Genomic DNA, 15,670 nt, shown 5'->3' with positions numbered 1-15,670 from the left:
TTCCTTCAATTACTTGCCCCTGGGTCGCGGTGTCTCCATTCCTGGCTGTTTAAACCATCTTCTTCCACTCACTGAGTGAATGGTGATCACAGGCAGGGCTGGGGGAGGAGGGGGGGGGCAACTGCAGGGTTTCGATTCTGCTGTTATTCACATCCTAATGAACTGTATTCATTCTGTTAGTTGGCGTATGTTTCTGCTGATGTTAATAACCCTTCAACTAGGCTGGAGTTTAATATTTTGATATTTCAAATAACAGTGTTGATATATGATGTCTCCAAGATAAGAGACGACTAATTGATGTCCTGTTTCTGACTGCTCCATTTTTGATCGGAACGGAGGAAGAGAGAGAGAGAGAGAGAGAGAGAGAGAGATCGGGGCTCAGGAGCATCGTGATCAGGGCCCAGGAGAGGCGAGGGTTCAGGGGCAGGACGGGCCGGCCCACACTACGATCTATGAATAGCAGGAGCATGTGTGCGCACTAGGTCCGTGCAGCAGAGCTTGGTGTCCAGTCATCTTGGTTAACCCTTGCCACTGGATCAAGACCTAGCTCTGACAAGCCCGTGTGGTGGCTGGTGTGCAACGGCCACCCTACATTAAAATAATCCATGCACAGGCACCTTCCACCCTTTAGTATGTAGTTTTGGACCTAGATTGTTGAACCCTCATTGAAACACCTGTGAACTCATCCTTTTTTGGTGTGGAAGCGGGTCATCCTCGATACTAGAGACTGCCTAATAGGTACTATACTAGGTTGAAGATCTGACTGCGGTAACTACAGAGGAATCTCCCTGCTGTCAACCACCGGGAAAGTCATCACAAGAATCCTCCTCAATCGCCTTCTCCATGTGGCTGAACAACTCCTCCCAGAGTCGCAATGTGATTCCGCCCACTAAGGGGCACAATGGACATGATCTTCACCGTGCGGCAGATACAAGAGAAATGCAGGGAGCAGCACCAACACTTGTACATGGCCTTCTTTGACTTCACAAAAGCCTTAGACACAGTCAACCATGAGGGATTATGGAGTATCCTCCTCAAGATTTGGCTGCCCCAAGAAGTTTATCACCATCCTCCGCCTGCTCCACGATGACATGCAAGCCATGATCCTGACCAACGGATCCATCACAGACCCATTCCACGTTCGGACCGGGGTCAAGCAGGGCTGTGTCATCACCAACGCTCTTCTTGATTGTCCTTGCTCCAATGCTCCATCTCACCCTCAGCAAGCTCCCCATTGGAGTGGAGCTAAATTACAGAACAAACGATAATCTGTTCATCCTCCGCCGCCTCCAGGCCAGATCCAAGTTGTCCCATCCTCCATCATCGAATTACAGTACGCAGACGACGTTTGCGTTTGCGTCTGCGCACACTCGGAGGCCGAACTCCAAGCCATCATCAACACCTTCACCGAGGCGTACAAAAGCATGGGCCTTACTCAACATCCATAAGACAAAGGTCCTTTACCAACCTGCCCCCACCACACAGCACTGCGCGCCCCCCCCACCCCTACCCCAGTTATAAAAATCCACAATGAGGCCTTGGGCAACATGGACCATTTTCCATACCTCAGGAGCCTACTGTCAACAAGGGCCGACATCGAAGACGAGGTCCAACACCGCCTTCAGTGTGCCAGTGCAGCCTTTGGTCGCCTGAGGAAGAGAGTGTTTGAAGACCAGGACCTCAAATCTGGCACCATGCTCATGGTCTACAGAGCAGTGGTGATACCCGCCCTCCTATATGCATGCAGAAATCAAGCGCAGGCAGCGGAACGAGCACAGGCAGCAGCAAACCAGTCCCACCCACCCCTTCCCTCAACGACTATCTGTCCCACCTGTGGTTCTCATATTGGACTGTACAGCCACCTAAGAACTCATGTTAAGAGTGGAAGCAAGTCTTCTCGATTTCGAGGGACTGCCTATGATGATGATAGGACTCCAAGACAGGGACTATATACAGCAGGCATACCACCAACACTGCCTCCGCAAGATCCTGCAAATCCATTGGCAGGATAGACTCACCAATGTCAGTGTTCTCGCTCAGGCCAACATCCCCAGCATCGAAGCACTGATCACGCTTGATCAGCTCCATTGGGCAGGCCACATTGTCCGCATGCCTGGCACTTGACTCCCAAAACAAGCGCTTTACTCAGAGATCCAACATGACAAGCAAGCCCCAGATGGGCAGTGGAAATGCTTCAAGGACACCCTCAAAGCCTCCCTGAAAAAATGTAACATCTCCACCAACACCTGGGAATCCTTGGCCCAAGACCACCCAAAATGGAGGAAAAGCATCCAGGAAGGCGCTGAACACAGAGTCTCTTTGCCGAGAGCAAGTTGAAGCCAAGCGTCGACAGCAGGAGCTTGCAACAACACAGGCACCCCACCCATCCGTTCCTTCAACCACCATCTGCCGCACCTGTGACAGAGACTGTAATTCCCGTATTGGATTCCTCAGTCACCCGAGAACGCATTTTTAGTGTGGAAGCAAGTCATCCTCGACTTCGAAGGACTGCCATGATGATGGTTCAAGGTCAACAAAAGGTTGTAAATGTATGAAGATAAGAATAGAAATAGGAAGTGATAGATATGACTTTCTCCTATTTATTAAACATTTTTTGGGGATAGTAAAAGTTTAGGACACTTACATCAGCCCATATTTCCCACGCTTCTTTCGTTTTTTGTACCGTTTCTTCATAGTCCTCCAAATTGGCCTAGAATATATCAAAGTTAAAAAGCAAACAACAAATTCATGTCACTGATGTCCAACAAATGCATCTAAACAATGCCAATAAATTAGCATCATCAAGTCTGAATATTAAAAAAAAGAATTACCTGTCTTACTCTGGCGATTGGTTCATTGTTTGAAGGGCAGTAAGAAGTGACAACCTACAAATAAAGCAGAACAAAATACTCTGATCACTTATTAATACAGACTTTGATAGTCAACAATATCTAATTAGAGAGCACCTTTAATATAGTAATCATTCCAAGGAAACATAGAAAATAGATGCAGGAGTAGGCCATTTGGCCCTTCAAGCCTGCACCACCATTCAATATGATCATGGCTGATCATGCAACTTCAGTACTCCATTCCTGCTTTCTCTCCATACCCCTTGACCCCTTTAGCCGTAAGGGCCACATCGAATTCCCTTCTGATTATATCTAACGGACTGGCCTCAACAACTTTCTGTGGTAGAGAATTCCACAGGTTTACAATTCTCTGAGTGAAGAAGTTTCTCCTCATCTCGGTCCTAAATGGCTTACCCCTTATCCTTAGACTGTGACCCCTGGTTCTGGACTTCCCCAACATCAGGAACATTCTTCCTGCATCTAACCTGTCCAATCCCATCAGAATTTTATATGTTTCTATGAGATCCCCTCTCATTCTTCTAAATTCCAGTGAATATAAGCCTAGTTGATCCAGTCTTTCTTCATATGTCAGTCCTGTTGTCCCGGGCATCAATCTGGTGAACCTTCGCTGCACTCCCTCAATAACAAGAATGTCCTTCCTCAGATTAGGAGACCAAAACTGTACACAATATTCAAGGTGTGGCCTCACCAAGGCCCTGTATAACTGCAATAAGACCTCCCTGCTCCTATATCCAAATCCTCTCGCTATGAAGGCCAACATGCCATTTGCCTTCTTCACCGCCTGCTGTACCTGCATGCCAACTTTCAATGACTGATGTACCATGACACCCAGGTCTCGTTGCTTTTCCTAATCTGTCACCATTCAGATAATATTCCGCCTCCCTGTTTTTGCCACCAATTGGATAACCTCACATTTATCTACATTATACTGCATCTGCCATGCATTTGCCCACTCACCTAACCTGTCCAAGACACCCTGCAGCTTCTTAGCATCCTCTTCACAGCTCACACTGCCACCCAGCTTAGTGTCGTCTGCAAACTTGGAAATATTACATTCAATTCCTTCGTCCAAATCATTAATGTATATTGTAAATAGCTGGGGGCCCAGCATTGAACCTTGCAGTATCCCACTCGTCACTACCTGCCATCTGAAAAAGACCCGTTTATTCCTACTCTTTGCTTCCTGTCTGCCAACCAGTTCTCTATCCGCATCAATATGTTACCCCCAATACCATGTGCTTTAATTTTGCACACTTATCTCTTGTGTGGGACCTTGTCAAAAGCCTTTTGAAAGTCCAAATACACCACATCCACTGGTTCTCCCTTGTCCACTCTACTAGTTACATCCTCAAAAAATTCTAGAAGATTTGTAAAGCATGATTTCCCTTTCATAAATCCATGCTGACTTGGACCGATCCTGTTAATAGCAGCGCATTTGGAAAGCAGTAAGTCTTTAATAATTGATTTCAACATTTTCCCCACTACCGATATCAGGCTAACCGGTCTATAATTCCCTGTTTTCTCTCTCCCTCCTTTTTTAAAAAAAGTGGGGTTACATTAGCTACCCTCCAATCCATAGGAACTGATCCAGAGTCTATGTGGAAAATGACCACCAATGCGTCCACAATTTCTAGGATCACTTCCTTAAGTACTCTAGGATGTGGACTATCAGGCCCTGGGGATTTATCGACCTTCAATCCCATCAATTTCCCTAAGACAATTTCCTGACAAATAAGGATTTCCTTCAATTCCTCCTTCTCGCTAGACCCTCGGTCCCCTAATATTTCCAGAAAGTAATTTGTGTCTTCCTCAGGTGAAGACAGAACCAAAGTATTTGTTCAATTGGTCTGCCATTTCTTTGTTCCCCATTATAAATTCACCTGATTCTGACTGCAAGGGACTTACATTTGTCTTCACTAATTGATTTCTCTTCTCATATCTATAGAACTTTTGCAGTCAGTTTTTATGTTCCCTGCAAGCTTACTCTCCTACTCTCTTTTCCCCCTCCGAATAAAACCCTTTGTCCTCCTCTGCTGAATTCTAAATTTCTCCCAGTCCTCAGGTTTGCTGCTTTTTCTGGCCAATTTATATGCCTCTTCCTTGGATATAACACCATCCCTAATTTCCCTTGCTCGCCACAGTTGAGGCACCTTCCCCGTTTTATTTTTAAGCCAGATAGGGATGTACAATTGTTGAAGTTCATCCATGTGATCTTTAAATGTCTGCCATTGCCTATCCACCTTCAACCCTTTAAGTATCATTCGCCAGTCTATCCTAGCCAATTCACGTCTCATACCATCGAAGTTACCTTTCTTTAAGTTCAGGACCCTAGTCTCTGAATTAACTATGTCACTCCATCTTAATGAAGAATTCTACCATATTATGGTCACTCTTCCCCAAGGGGCCTCACACAACAAGAATCCTCTCTCATTACACAAGATCCAGTCTAGGATGGCCTGCTTCAAAGAAATAGATGCTAAGCAATGAGAGTTTGGGCATAGGTTTTGAGGAGGCTTTTGAAGGTGCTGAAAGAGGTAGGAAAACAACGATTGAGAGAGTTTCAAACAGTAGGACCAGATGGAGGAAGAATAGATGGTGAATGTATAGGTAAATGGATAGAGAATATGTAGATGGAAGTTGAACGTCTACAACGGCAAGCAGGTGTAGAATCCTTGGATGGAACATACATAGATGAATAGAGGCTTGGAGCATGCTTAAATGGACGGATCGATGGAAAAGATGTTGGTAATAGATTAGATAGTGTGTGAAAAGAATTACATTTTGTACCCCCCCTCCCCCCACCCCCACCCCGTGGTTAGATAGTCTGCATACACTTGCGCGACTCACCTTATACATGAGGAGTTGCCTTTATTGCCCAGAACCATGCCGGGAGAAGAGGGAACAAAATTGAAGGCAGGGGAGACAGGAGGCCAGAGTAATGACTTCACATTTATCGACATTGAATTGCAATTGCAACACATCTGTCCATTCCTGTAACCTATGTTATCCTGCAGTTTCCTTCATTCTACACAGTTTACCAAGCCTTGGAATTTAGTAAACACATTGCGATAACTGCATAGCTTTTAATATATGTTTTTGGTTGGAGGAAAGCACACCGTGTTTCATGATTACAATATCCCTTCAAAACGTTTATACCAGTCCATGATTCAACTATTGTTTTGCAACTCTAATTAATAATATAATCGATATTAGGGCTCAGACAGTATCTGGGTTAAATTAAGAAATCATCAGGGATCTATTAACATACTGGAATTGCAGACAACCAAATAGTGGGAAAGAAATTGAGGATTTAATGGGTAGGCAATATTGAGAGGCTTGCAGTAATATAGTGTTGTAAAAAAATGGGGGACTTTTAACTATTGTAAGGCAGACTGGCACAAAAGTTTGTGATCAATAAGAGAGTGGTTCTTAAATTGCATTCAAGATGGTTTCCTTCATCAGTCTATTGCATGATCAACAAGTCAGGATGTAGTGCTTATTTGATTTCCAAGTAACAAAGCAGAACAAACAAGCAACTTAAAGGTAAGGTAGAAGAAAACTTTGGAAAATAGTGACCATTACCTAATAAATAAAACATATTCCAACAATCTTTGAATGCAGGAATTGAGAATGGCGAAGGTTATAGCCCAGTTGAAGAAAGAGGAAAGGGATGTCAGGAAATAATCGGCCAGTTCATCTTACTTCAGTTGTGAGCAGACTTCTGAAGACCATAATAATGGATTTAATTAATTAGTGAACACTTGGAGAAGCAAGAGCTAATCAGGGACAGTCATGTGGATTTGTAAAATGTAAGTGGTACTCAACTAAATTAATTGGGCTTTTTTCAGGAAACCACATGTATGCATGAAGAGAATACAGTGGATGCTATATTTATGGATTTTAAAAGGCATTTGATTAATTGCCACAAAAGAAACCTGTGACAAACATTAAAGGTACATTGGGCTGGAAATTCATTTTTTGGCAAAAACTGTATTTTTTTGCCAAAAATGCTGCTTTTGCTCCGCTACAAGGCCTAAAATTCAAGCTTCAATTTGCACAGCTGTAACAATCGGCATTGCACGAGGATTAGTGGCGTATACCGCGAATTTTCTGCAACTTTACTCCAAAGCTGATACCGCTGCGGGAGGTGCCTTGGGAGGGAGGAAAAACACCCCCAAAAAATGGCAAAAAATTTTTAAAAATCACAAAACATTCACAAGACACTTAACTAGCAAATCACTGCGAAAGAATTAATAAAAACTTTAACTTACCTTTTTTGCAGGTATTCATACTTACCGCTGCTCCAACAGCTGCAACGCAGCTTTTTCCTTGCCGTTTTTTTTCGTCCTAAATATGAGTGCACGCTGAGCCAAATTTTTGGCGAAAGCGATATTTCGAGTCTTGCATGGCAACAGTTCGCTCCCCAGCGGTACTTAAAAACCACCGCAAGACGTCTCTGAATTTCCCGCCGACCGGTTTTTCAAAAAAATGGCGAAATAGCACCAAAGAAAGCAGTTACAAGGTCGGCAAACTTTTAGCCCATGATATAGTAGGAAACGTAGCCACATGAGTAGACAATAGAAAACAGTGGCCAGAATCTTCCCAGCCATGCGAGTGTCGGGATCCCGCTCTGAGCGAGTTTCTCAGGTGCGTTCGGATAGCAGACCTGACAGGCAATGCGTTTCTGCTGTTGCATGTGGGAGCTGGTTGACCCCATTGAGGTCCATCATGACCACATCTGTAGCAAGTGTCTGCAGCTCAAGGTACTTCGGCTCCGTGTTGATTAAGCTGGAATCCGAGCTGCAGGTACTACGGAACATCAGGGAGGGGGAAGAGGGAGAGTTATCTGGATGCCCCTGGGTTTTGAGAGAGGTGGCTGCAGAGATAGTGGATACATTGGTTGCAATCTACCAAAATTCCCTGGATTCTAGGGTGGTCCCAGCGGATTGCAAAATCTCAAATGTAATGCCCCTATTTAAAAAAGGAGGCAGACAAAAAGCAGGAAACTATAGGCTAGTTAGCCTAACATCTGTCGTTGGGAAAATGCTGGAGTCCATTATTAAGGAAGCAGTTTGGAAAAGCATAATTCAATCAAGCAGAGTCAGCAAGGATGGGAATCAATGCAGGGAGACAGAGGGAAACAAAAAGGAGACAAAAGCAAAAAAGACAGAAAGGGGATGAGTAAAAGTGGAGGGCAGAGAAACCCAAGGCAAAAAACAAAAAGGGCCACTAAATATAAAGGGGCTGCAGGAGGGGTCAAAACTAGAAATCATGGTTTAAAAACTAGGATTAAAACACTCTTACCTAAACGCACGCAGCATTCGAAATAAAGTAAATGAGTTGACGGCACAAATCATTACAAATGGGTATGATTTGGTGGCCATTACAGAAACATGGTTGCAGGGTGGCCAAGACTGGGAATTAAACATACAGGGGTATCTGACGATTCGGAAAGATAGACAAGAAGGGAAAGGAGGTGGGGTAGCTCTGTTAATAAAGGATGATATCAGGGCAGTTGAGAGACACGATATTGGCTCTAATGAACAAAATGTTGAATCATTGTGGGTGGAGATTAGAGATAGTAAGGGGAAAAAGTCACTGGTGGACGTAGTTTATAGGCCCCCAAATAATAACTTCACGGTGGGGCGGGCAATAATCAAGGGAATAATGGAGGCATGTGAAAAAGAAACGGCAGTAGTCATGGGGGATTTTAACCTACATATTGATTGGTCAACTCAAATCGCACGGGGTAGCCTGGAGGAGGAATTCATAGAATGCATACGGGATTGTTTTAGAACAGTATGTTACAGAACCTACAAGGGAGCAAGCTATCTTAGATCTGGTCCTGTGTAATGAGACAGGAAAAATAAACGATCTCCTAGTAAAAGATCCTCTCGGAATGAGTGATCACAGTATGGTTGAATTTGTAATACAGATTGAGGGTGAGGAAGTTGTGTCAGAAACGAGCGTACTATGCTTAAACAAAGGGGACTACAGTGGGATGAGGGCAGAGTTGGCTAAAGTAGACTGGAAACACAGACTAAACGGTGGCACAATTGAGGAACAGTGGAGGACTTTTAAGGAGCTCTTTCATAGTGCGCAACAAAAATATATTCCAGTGAAAAAGAAGGGTGGTAAGAGAAGGGATAACCAGCCGTGGATAACCAAGGAAATAAAGGAGAGTATCAAATCAAAGACCAATGCGTATAAGGTGGCCAAGGTTAGTGGGAAACTAGAAGATTGGGAACATTTTAAACAACAACAAAGAATGACTAAAAAAGCAATAAAGAAAGGAAAGATAGATTACGAAGGTAAACTTGCGCAAAACATAAAAACAGATAGTAAAAGCTTTTACAGATATATAAAATGGAAAAGAGTGACTAAAGTAAATGTTGGTCCCTTAGAAGATGAGAAGGGGGATTTAATAATGGGAAATGTGGAAATGGCTGAGACCTTAAACAATTATTTTGCTTCGGTCTTCACAGTGGAAGACACAGAAACCATGCCAGAAATTGCTGGTCACAGGAATGTGGGAAGGGAGGACCTTGAGATAATCACTATCACTAGGGGGGTAGTGCTGGACAGGCTAATGGGACTCAAGGTAGACAAGTCCCCTGGTCCTGATGAAATGCATCCCAGGGTATTAAAAGAGATGGCGGAAGTTATAGCAGATGCATTCGTTTATAATCTACCAAAATTATGTGGACTCTGGGGAGGTACCAGCGGATTGGAAAGCAGCTAATGTAACGCCTCTGTTTAAAAAAGGGGGCAGACAACTATAGGCCAGTTAGTTTAACATTTGTAGTGGGGAAAATGCTTGAAACGATCATTAAGGAAGAAATAGCGGGACATCTAGATAGGAATACTGCAATCAAGCAGATGCAGCATGGATTCATGAAGGGGAAATCATGTTTAACTAATTTACTGGAATTCTTTGAGGATATAACGAGCATGGTGGATAGAGGTGTACCGATGGATGTGGTGTATTTAGATTTCCAAAAGGCATTCGATAAGGTGCCACACAAAAGGTTACTGCAGAAGATAAAAGTACGCGGAGTCAGAGGAAATGTATTAGCATGGATAGAGAATTGGCTGGCGAAAGAGGAGAATCGGGATAAATGGGTCCTTTTCGGGTTGGAAATCGGTGGTTAGTGGTGTGCCACAGGGATTGGTGCTGGGACCACAACTGTTTACAATATACATAGATGACCTGGAGGAGGGGACAGAGTGTAGTGTAACAAAATTTGCAGATGACACAAAGATTAGTGGGAAAGCGGGTTGTGTAGAGGACACAGAGAGGCTGCAAAGAGATTTGGATGGGTTAAGCAAATGGGCTAAGGTTTGGCAGATGGAATACAATGTCGGAATGTGTGAGGTCATCCACCTTGGAAAAAAAAACAGTAGAAGGGAATATTATTTGAATGGGGAGAAATTGCAACATGCTGCGGTGCAGAGGGACCTGTGGGTCCTTGTGCATGAAACTCTTTTGAGTTTACCTGCAAAACATAAAAACATTAAACGGTGCCACCCGACCTGGGTGACACTCCAGACATTTACAAGGCCCTTTTTTTTTCCCCCCCCTTTTTTTTTTGGGCACTAAAATCACAATTTTCCCCAGTGCCCCCTATAAAAGGGAAGGGGGACACTAAAAGCACCGGCAATTAAGACAAATTAAACTTAAAAAACGTAAAATCAAATTAAAATTTGGTTGCCGGGCATGATGATGCACTCCAGTCCCTCCGGTGCCCACCTCTCGCGGAAGGCCGCGAGCGTACCGGTGGACACCGCGTGCTCCATCTCCAAGGACACCCTGGACCGGATGTAAGAGTGGAAGAGAGGCAGGCAGTCAGGTTGAACGACCCCCTCGACCGCCCGCTGCCTGGACCGGCTGATGGCACCCTTGGCCGTGCCCAGGAGCAGTCCTACGAGGAGGCCTTCGGACCTACCCGCTCCCCTCCGCACAGGGTGCCCAAAGATCAGGAGTGTGGGACTGAAGTGCAGCCAGAATTTCAGGAGCAGCCCCTTCAAATAATGGAACAGGGGCTGCAACCTTGTGCACTCAATAAAAACATGGAACACGGACTCCTCCAGACCGCAGAAATTGCAGGCGGCCTGGGAGTCCGTGAACCGGCTTAAAAATTTATTGCACGGCACTGCTCCGTGCACCACCCTCCAGGCCAAGTCCCCGATGAATAGTGGGAGGACCCCCGCGTAGAGTGCCCTCCATCGGGGACCCCCGCCTCCTCCGGACGGCATGATGGTACGCCATGGCGTGTCCGGACGGCCGGTGAGGATGGCAAAGTTGAGGGTGTGCAGGAGCAGCCCGTACAGGAAACCCCTCCGCGTGGAACTGAAAGGCACGGAGGGGATTTCCCCGAGGCGGCTCAAGTTGTGAGGCGCCGGCCCCCGAGGGAGGTTCCGGGGTTTGGCGCCGATGAGGAATTCCGTCCGGACGGGGGTCAGTTCGGACGGGATCTCCCCACGTGCTTGAGCCTCCTCGATACACCTAACGGAGTCAGGGCCCAGAGCTGTTTTTAGCGACTCGATGGCATCGGCCGCGTGGCGGACGTTGGCAGAATTTAGGCGCCGCGCCAGCGTGTCTGGCGCCATCCAGCCCGCTCCTCCGCCATCGAGCAGGTCCCTGACCCTGGTCACCTCACCAGCCACAGCCCTCTCTTCCGACCGCCACATAAAACCTCGGCCGTGGAGGTACGGATTCCCGAGCAGCGGTTCCTGCAGGACGGCCGCCACTCCAGCCGGCGGAGAGCTGCGCTTGGTGGAGACTTTGTTCCAGACCCTGATGAGTTCCCTGTAAAAGACAGGCAGCTCCCGGAGGGCGGTCCTGGCACCCCCCAAGTTCACAAACAGGAGCTGCGTGTCATAATTGAGGTCGAGCTGCTGGCGGAAGAAATACCTCGCCAGAGCACACCACCTAGGAGGGGGCTCGACGTAAAGGTATCTCTGCAGGGTCTGAAGACGGAAAGTCGCGAGCTGGGCGCTGACGCACACCAACGACTGACCGCCCTCCTCAAGCGGGAGACTCAGGACCGCGGCAGAGACCCAGTGCTTCCTGTTGTTCCAGAAGAAGTCCACCAGCTTCTTCTGTATCTTGGCGACAAACGCAGGGGGAGGGGTCAAAGTGACCAGCCGGTACTACAACATTGCGGCCACCAGCTGGTTTATGACTAGCGCTCGACCCCTGTAGGACAGCACTCGGAGCAGTCCTGTCCAGCGCCCTAGGCGAGCGGCGACCTTGGCCTCCAGCTCCTGCCAGTTCGCCGGCCAGGCTCCCTCGTCGGGGCTAAGGTAGACTCCCAGATAGAGGAGATGGGTCGTGCTCCAGGCAAAAGGCCTGAGCTCCTCCGGCAGGGAGTCCACCCGCCACTGACCCACCAGGAGTCCGGAACATTTCTCCCAGTTGATCCTGGCGGAGGACGCGGCCGAGTAAATCTCCTGGCACTCACGCATCCTCCGCAGGTCAGCGGGATCCTCTACCGCGAGGAGCACGTCATCGGCGTAAGCCGAGAGGACGACCTCCACGCCCGGCCCTTGCAGAGCCAGTCCCGTCAACCTCGTCCTTGTGCATGAAACACAAAAAGTTAGTATGCAGGTGCAGCAAATAATCAGGAAGGCAAATCGAATGTTGGCCTTCATTGCGAGAGGGATGGAGTACAAAAGCAGGGAGGTCCTGCTGCAACAGTATAGGTTATTGGCGAGGCCGCACCTGGAGTACTGCATGCAGTTTTGGTCACCTTACTTAAGGAAGGATATACTGGCTTTGGAGGGGGTACAGAGACGATTCACGAGGCTGATTCCGGAGATGAGAGGGTTACCTTATGATGATCGATTGAGTAGACTGGGTCTTTACTCGTTGGAGTTCAGAAGGATGAGGGGTGATCTTATAGAAACATTTAAAATAATGAAAGGGATAGACAAGATAGAGGCAGAGAGGTTGTTTCCACTGGTCGGGGAGACTAGAACTAGGGGGCACAGCCTCAAAATATGGGGGAGCCAATTTAAAACCGAGTTGAGAAGGAATTTCTTCTCCCAGAGGGTTGTGAATCTGTGGAATTCTCTGCCCAAGGAAGCAGTTGAGGCTAGCTCATTGAATGTATTCAAGTCACAGATAGATAGATTTTTAACCAATAAGGGAATTAAGGGTTACGGGGAGCGGGCGGGTAAGTGGAGCTGAGTCCACAGCCAGATCAGCCATGATCTTGTTGAATGGCGGAGCAGGCTCGAGGGGCTAGATGGCCTACTCCTGTTCTTATGTTCTTATGTTCTTATGTTCTTATGTTCTTATGTTCTTATGTTCTTAATGAACGGGAAATCACGTTTGACAAATTTGCTGGAGTTCTTTGAGGTTGTAACAAGCAGGGTGGATAAGCGGGGGGAATTGGTGGATGTGGTGTATTTGGATTTCCAGAAGGCATTCCATAAGGTGCCTCATAAAAGGATACCGCACAAGATAAAAATTTACGGGGTTGGGGGTAATATATTAGCATGGATAGAGTATTGGCTAACTCACAGAAAACAGAGTTGGGATAAAGGGGTCAGTTTCCGGTTGGCAAACAGTAACTAGTGGGGTGCTGCAGGGATCGGTGCTGGGGCCTCAACTATTTACAATCTATATTAATGATTTGGATGAAGGGACAGAGTGTATTGTAAGCCAAGTTTGCTGATACAAAGATGGGTGGGAAAGCAAATTGTGAGAACACACAAAATCTGCAAAGGGATATAGACAGTGAGTGGGCAAAAATTTGGCAGATGGAGTATAATGTGGGAAAATGTGAGGTTATACACTTTGGCAGAAATAATAGAAAAGCAAATAATTTAAATGGAGAAAAATTGCAAAGTGTTGCAGTACAGAGAGACCTGGGGGTCCTTGTGCATGAAACACAAAGATATTATGCAGGTACAGCAAGTAATCAGGCAGGCAAATGGAATGTTGGCCTTTGTTGCAAGGGGGATAGAGTATAAAAGCAGAGAGGTCCTGCTACAACTGTACAGGGTATTGGTGAGGCAACACCCAAAGTACTGCATACAGTTTTCGTTATATATGTAAACCTGTAGATACCTTGTTTAACCACCAGAGGGCTCATCCCCTGGAGTCCCAAGGGATCCCACAATCTTCATGCAAGACATAACAGTTTTGGTCTCCGTATTTAAGGAAAGATGTACTTGCATTGGAGGCTGTTCAGAGAAGGTTCACTAGGTTGATTCCGGAGATGAGGGGGTTGACTTATGAGTCGGTTGGGCCTATACGCACTAGTTCAGAAGAATGAGAGGTGATCTTATCAAAACATACAAGATAATGAGGGGGCTCGACAAGGTGGAGGCAGAGAGGCTATTTCCACTCATGGGGGAAACTAAAACAAGGGGACAGAGTCTCAGATTAAGGGGTCACCCATTTAAAACTGAGATGAGGTGGAATTTCTTCTCTCAGGGGGTTGTAAATCTATGGAATTTCTCTGCCCCAGAGAGCTGTGGAGGCTGGGTCATTGAATATATTTAAGGCGGTGATAGACAGATTTTTGAGCGATAAGGGAACAAAGGGTTATGGGGAGCAGGCAGAGAAGTGGAGCTGAGTCCATGATCAGATCAGCCATGATCTTTTAAATGGTGAAGCAGGTTCGAGGGGCCAGGTGGCCTACTCCTGCTCGTATTTCTTCTGTTCTTATGTTCAAGCAACGGGACAGGTAATTATCTTAAAAAGGTACTTAAATGCTAGTTAATAGGCTTAAAAGCAGACAGTTACAATTTTGATCAACGGGTTTGCCCTCCCTCGGGTTTCACGCCAGGTAAGTGGAGTCAGGTTCTCAATGACTATTATGTTGGCTGGTTGACAGCTGCACAAGTGATATAAACGTGACCATTTCACAGCTGTTCACTTTCCAATGTCAGCAGCTGAAGCCTTCAGGATTTGGAAGAGTATTTGAGTTATATGCACTTTGAAAGTGTTTGCAGTGAATTCTCCATTCACTGTCATCTCCTTGGAGCAACCTCTCTCACCATTGACAGAACGCTTCTGTCATCTCAACTTCACCTGCCATCCATTCCAGCAGCATCAGTGCCCTTCAAGAAATCTCACCTTGGTCCTTAGAATCCCGCCATGATCAGCCCCAACATCACTAAACACACCAGCATCACCACCAACAACAACCTTCTCCGCAATCATCTGATGCTGCACAGTACACAGGACATCAGCACCCGACGCGAGGGAGAGGGGGGGGAGGAGGGGGGAAAGGGAGAGGGGGGGAGAAAAGGGAGAGGGGGGGGAAAAAGGGAGAGGGGGGGGGGAAAAGGGAGAGGGGGGGGGGAAAAGGGAGAGGGGGGGGGAAAAGGGAGAGGGGGGGGGAAAAGGGAGAGGGGGGGGGAAAAGGGAGAGGGGGGGGGAAAAGGGAGAGGGGGGGGAAAAGGGAGAGGGGGGGGAAAGGGAGAGGGGGGGAAAAGGGAGAGGGGGGGGGAAAAGGGAGAGGGGGGGGGAAAAGGGAGAGGGGGGGGAAAAGGGAGAGGGGGGGGAAAGGGAGAGGGGGGGGGAAAAGGGAGAGGGGGGGGAAAAGGGAGAGGGGGGAAAAGGGAGAGGGGGGAAAAGGGAGAGGGGGGAAAAGGGAGAGGGGGGGGAAAAGGGAGAGGGGGGGAAAAGGGAGAGGGGGGGAAAAGGGAGAGGGGGGGAAAAGGAGAGGGGGGGAAAAGGGAGAGGGGGGAAAGGGAGAGGGGGGAAAAGGGAGAGGGGGGGAAAAAGGAGAGGGGGGGAAAAGGGAGAGGGGAAGGACTTTATGATCTCTCCTAGAATCCCT

At 47.0% G+C, this 15,670-nt stretch overlaps 1 protein-coding gene across 1 annotated transcript in view; it reads right to left on the bottom strand.

Moving 5' to 3' along the window:
* aldh7a1 (aldehyde dehydrogenase 7 family, member A1) overlaps positions 1-15,670 on the bottom strand; it is a 66,999-nt gene that overhangs the window by 45,152 nt on the left and 6,177 nt on the right. Inside the window, exons 2-3 of the mRNA XM_070883018.1 lie at positions 2,832-2,885; positions 2,645-2,710 (exon numbers count right to left, since the gene is read on the bottom strand). Of these exons, the coding sequence (XP_070739119.1) occupies positions 2,645-2,710; positions 2,832-2,885 (120 nt within the window). The remainder of the gene's footprint in view (positions 1-2,644; positions 2,711-2,831; positions 2,886-15,670) is intronic.

The sequence above is a fragment of the Pristiophorus japonicus genome, chromosome 1, assembly GCF_044704955.1.
Source record: "Pristiophorus japonicus isolate sPriJap1 chromosome 1, sPriJap1.hap1, whole genome shotgun sequence".
NCBI lineage: Eukaryota > Metazoa > Chordata > Chondrichthyes > Pristiophoridae > Pristiophorus > Pristiophorus japonicus.
Note: the sequence above shows the minus strand (reverse complement) of the source record. Positions and strands in the feature narration are given on the sequence as shown.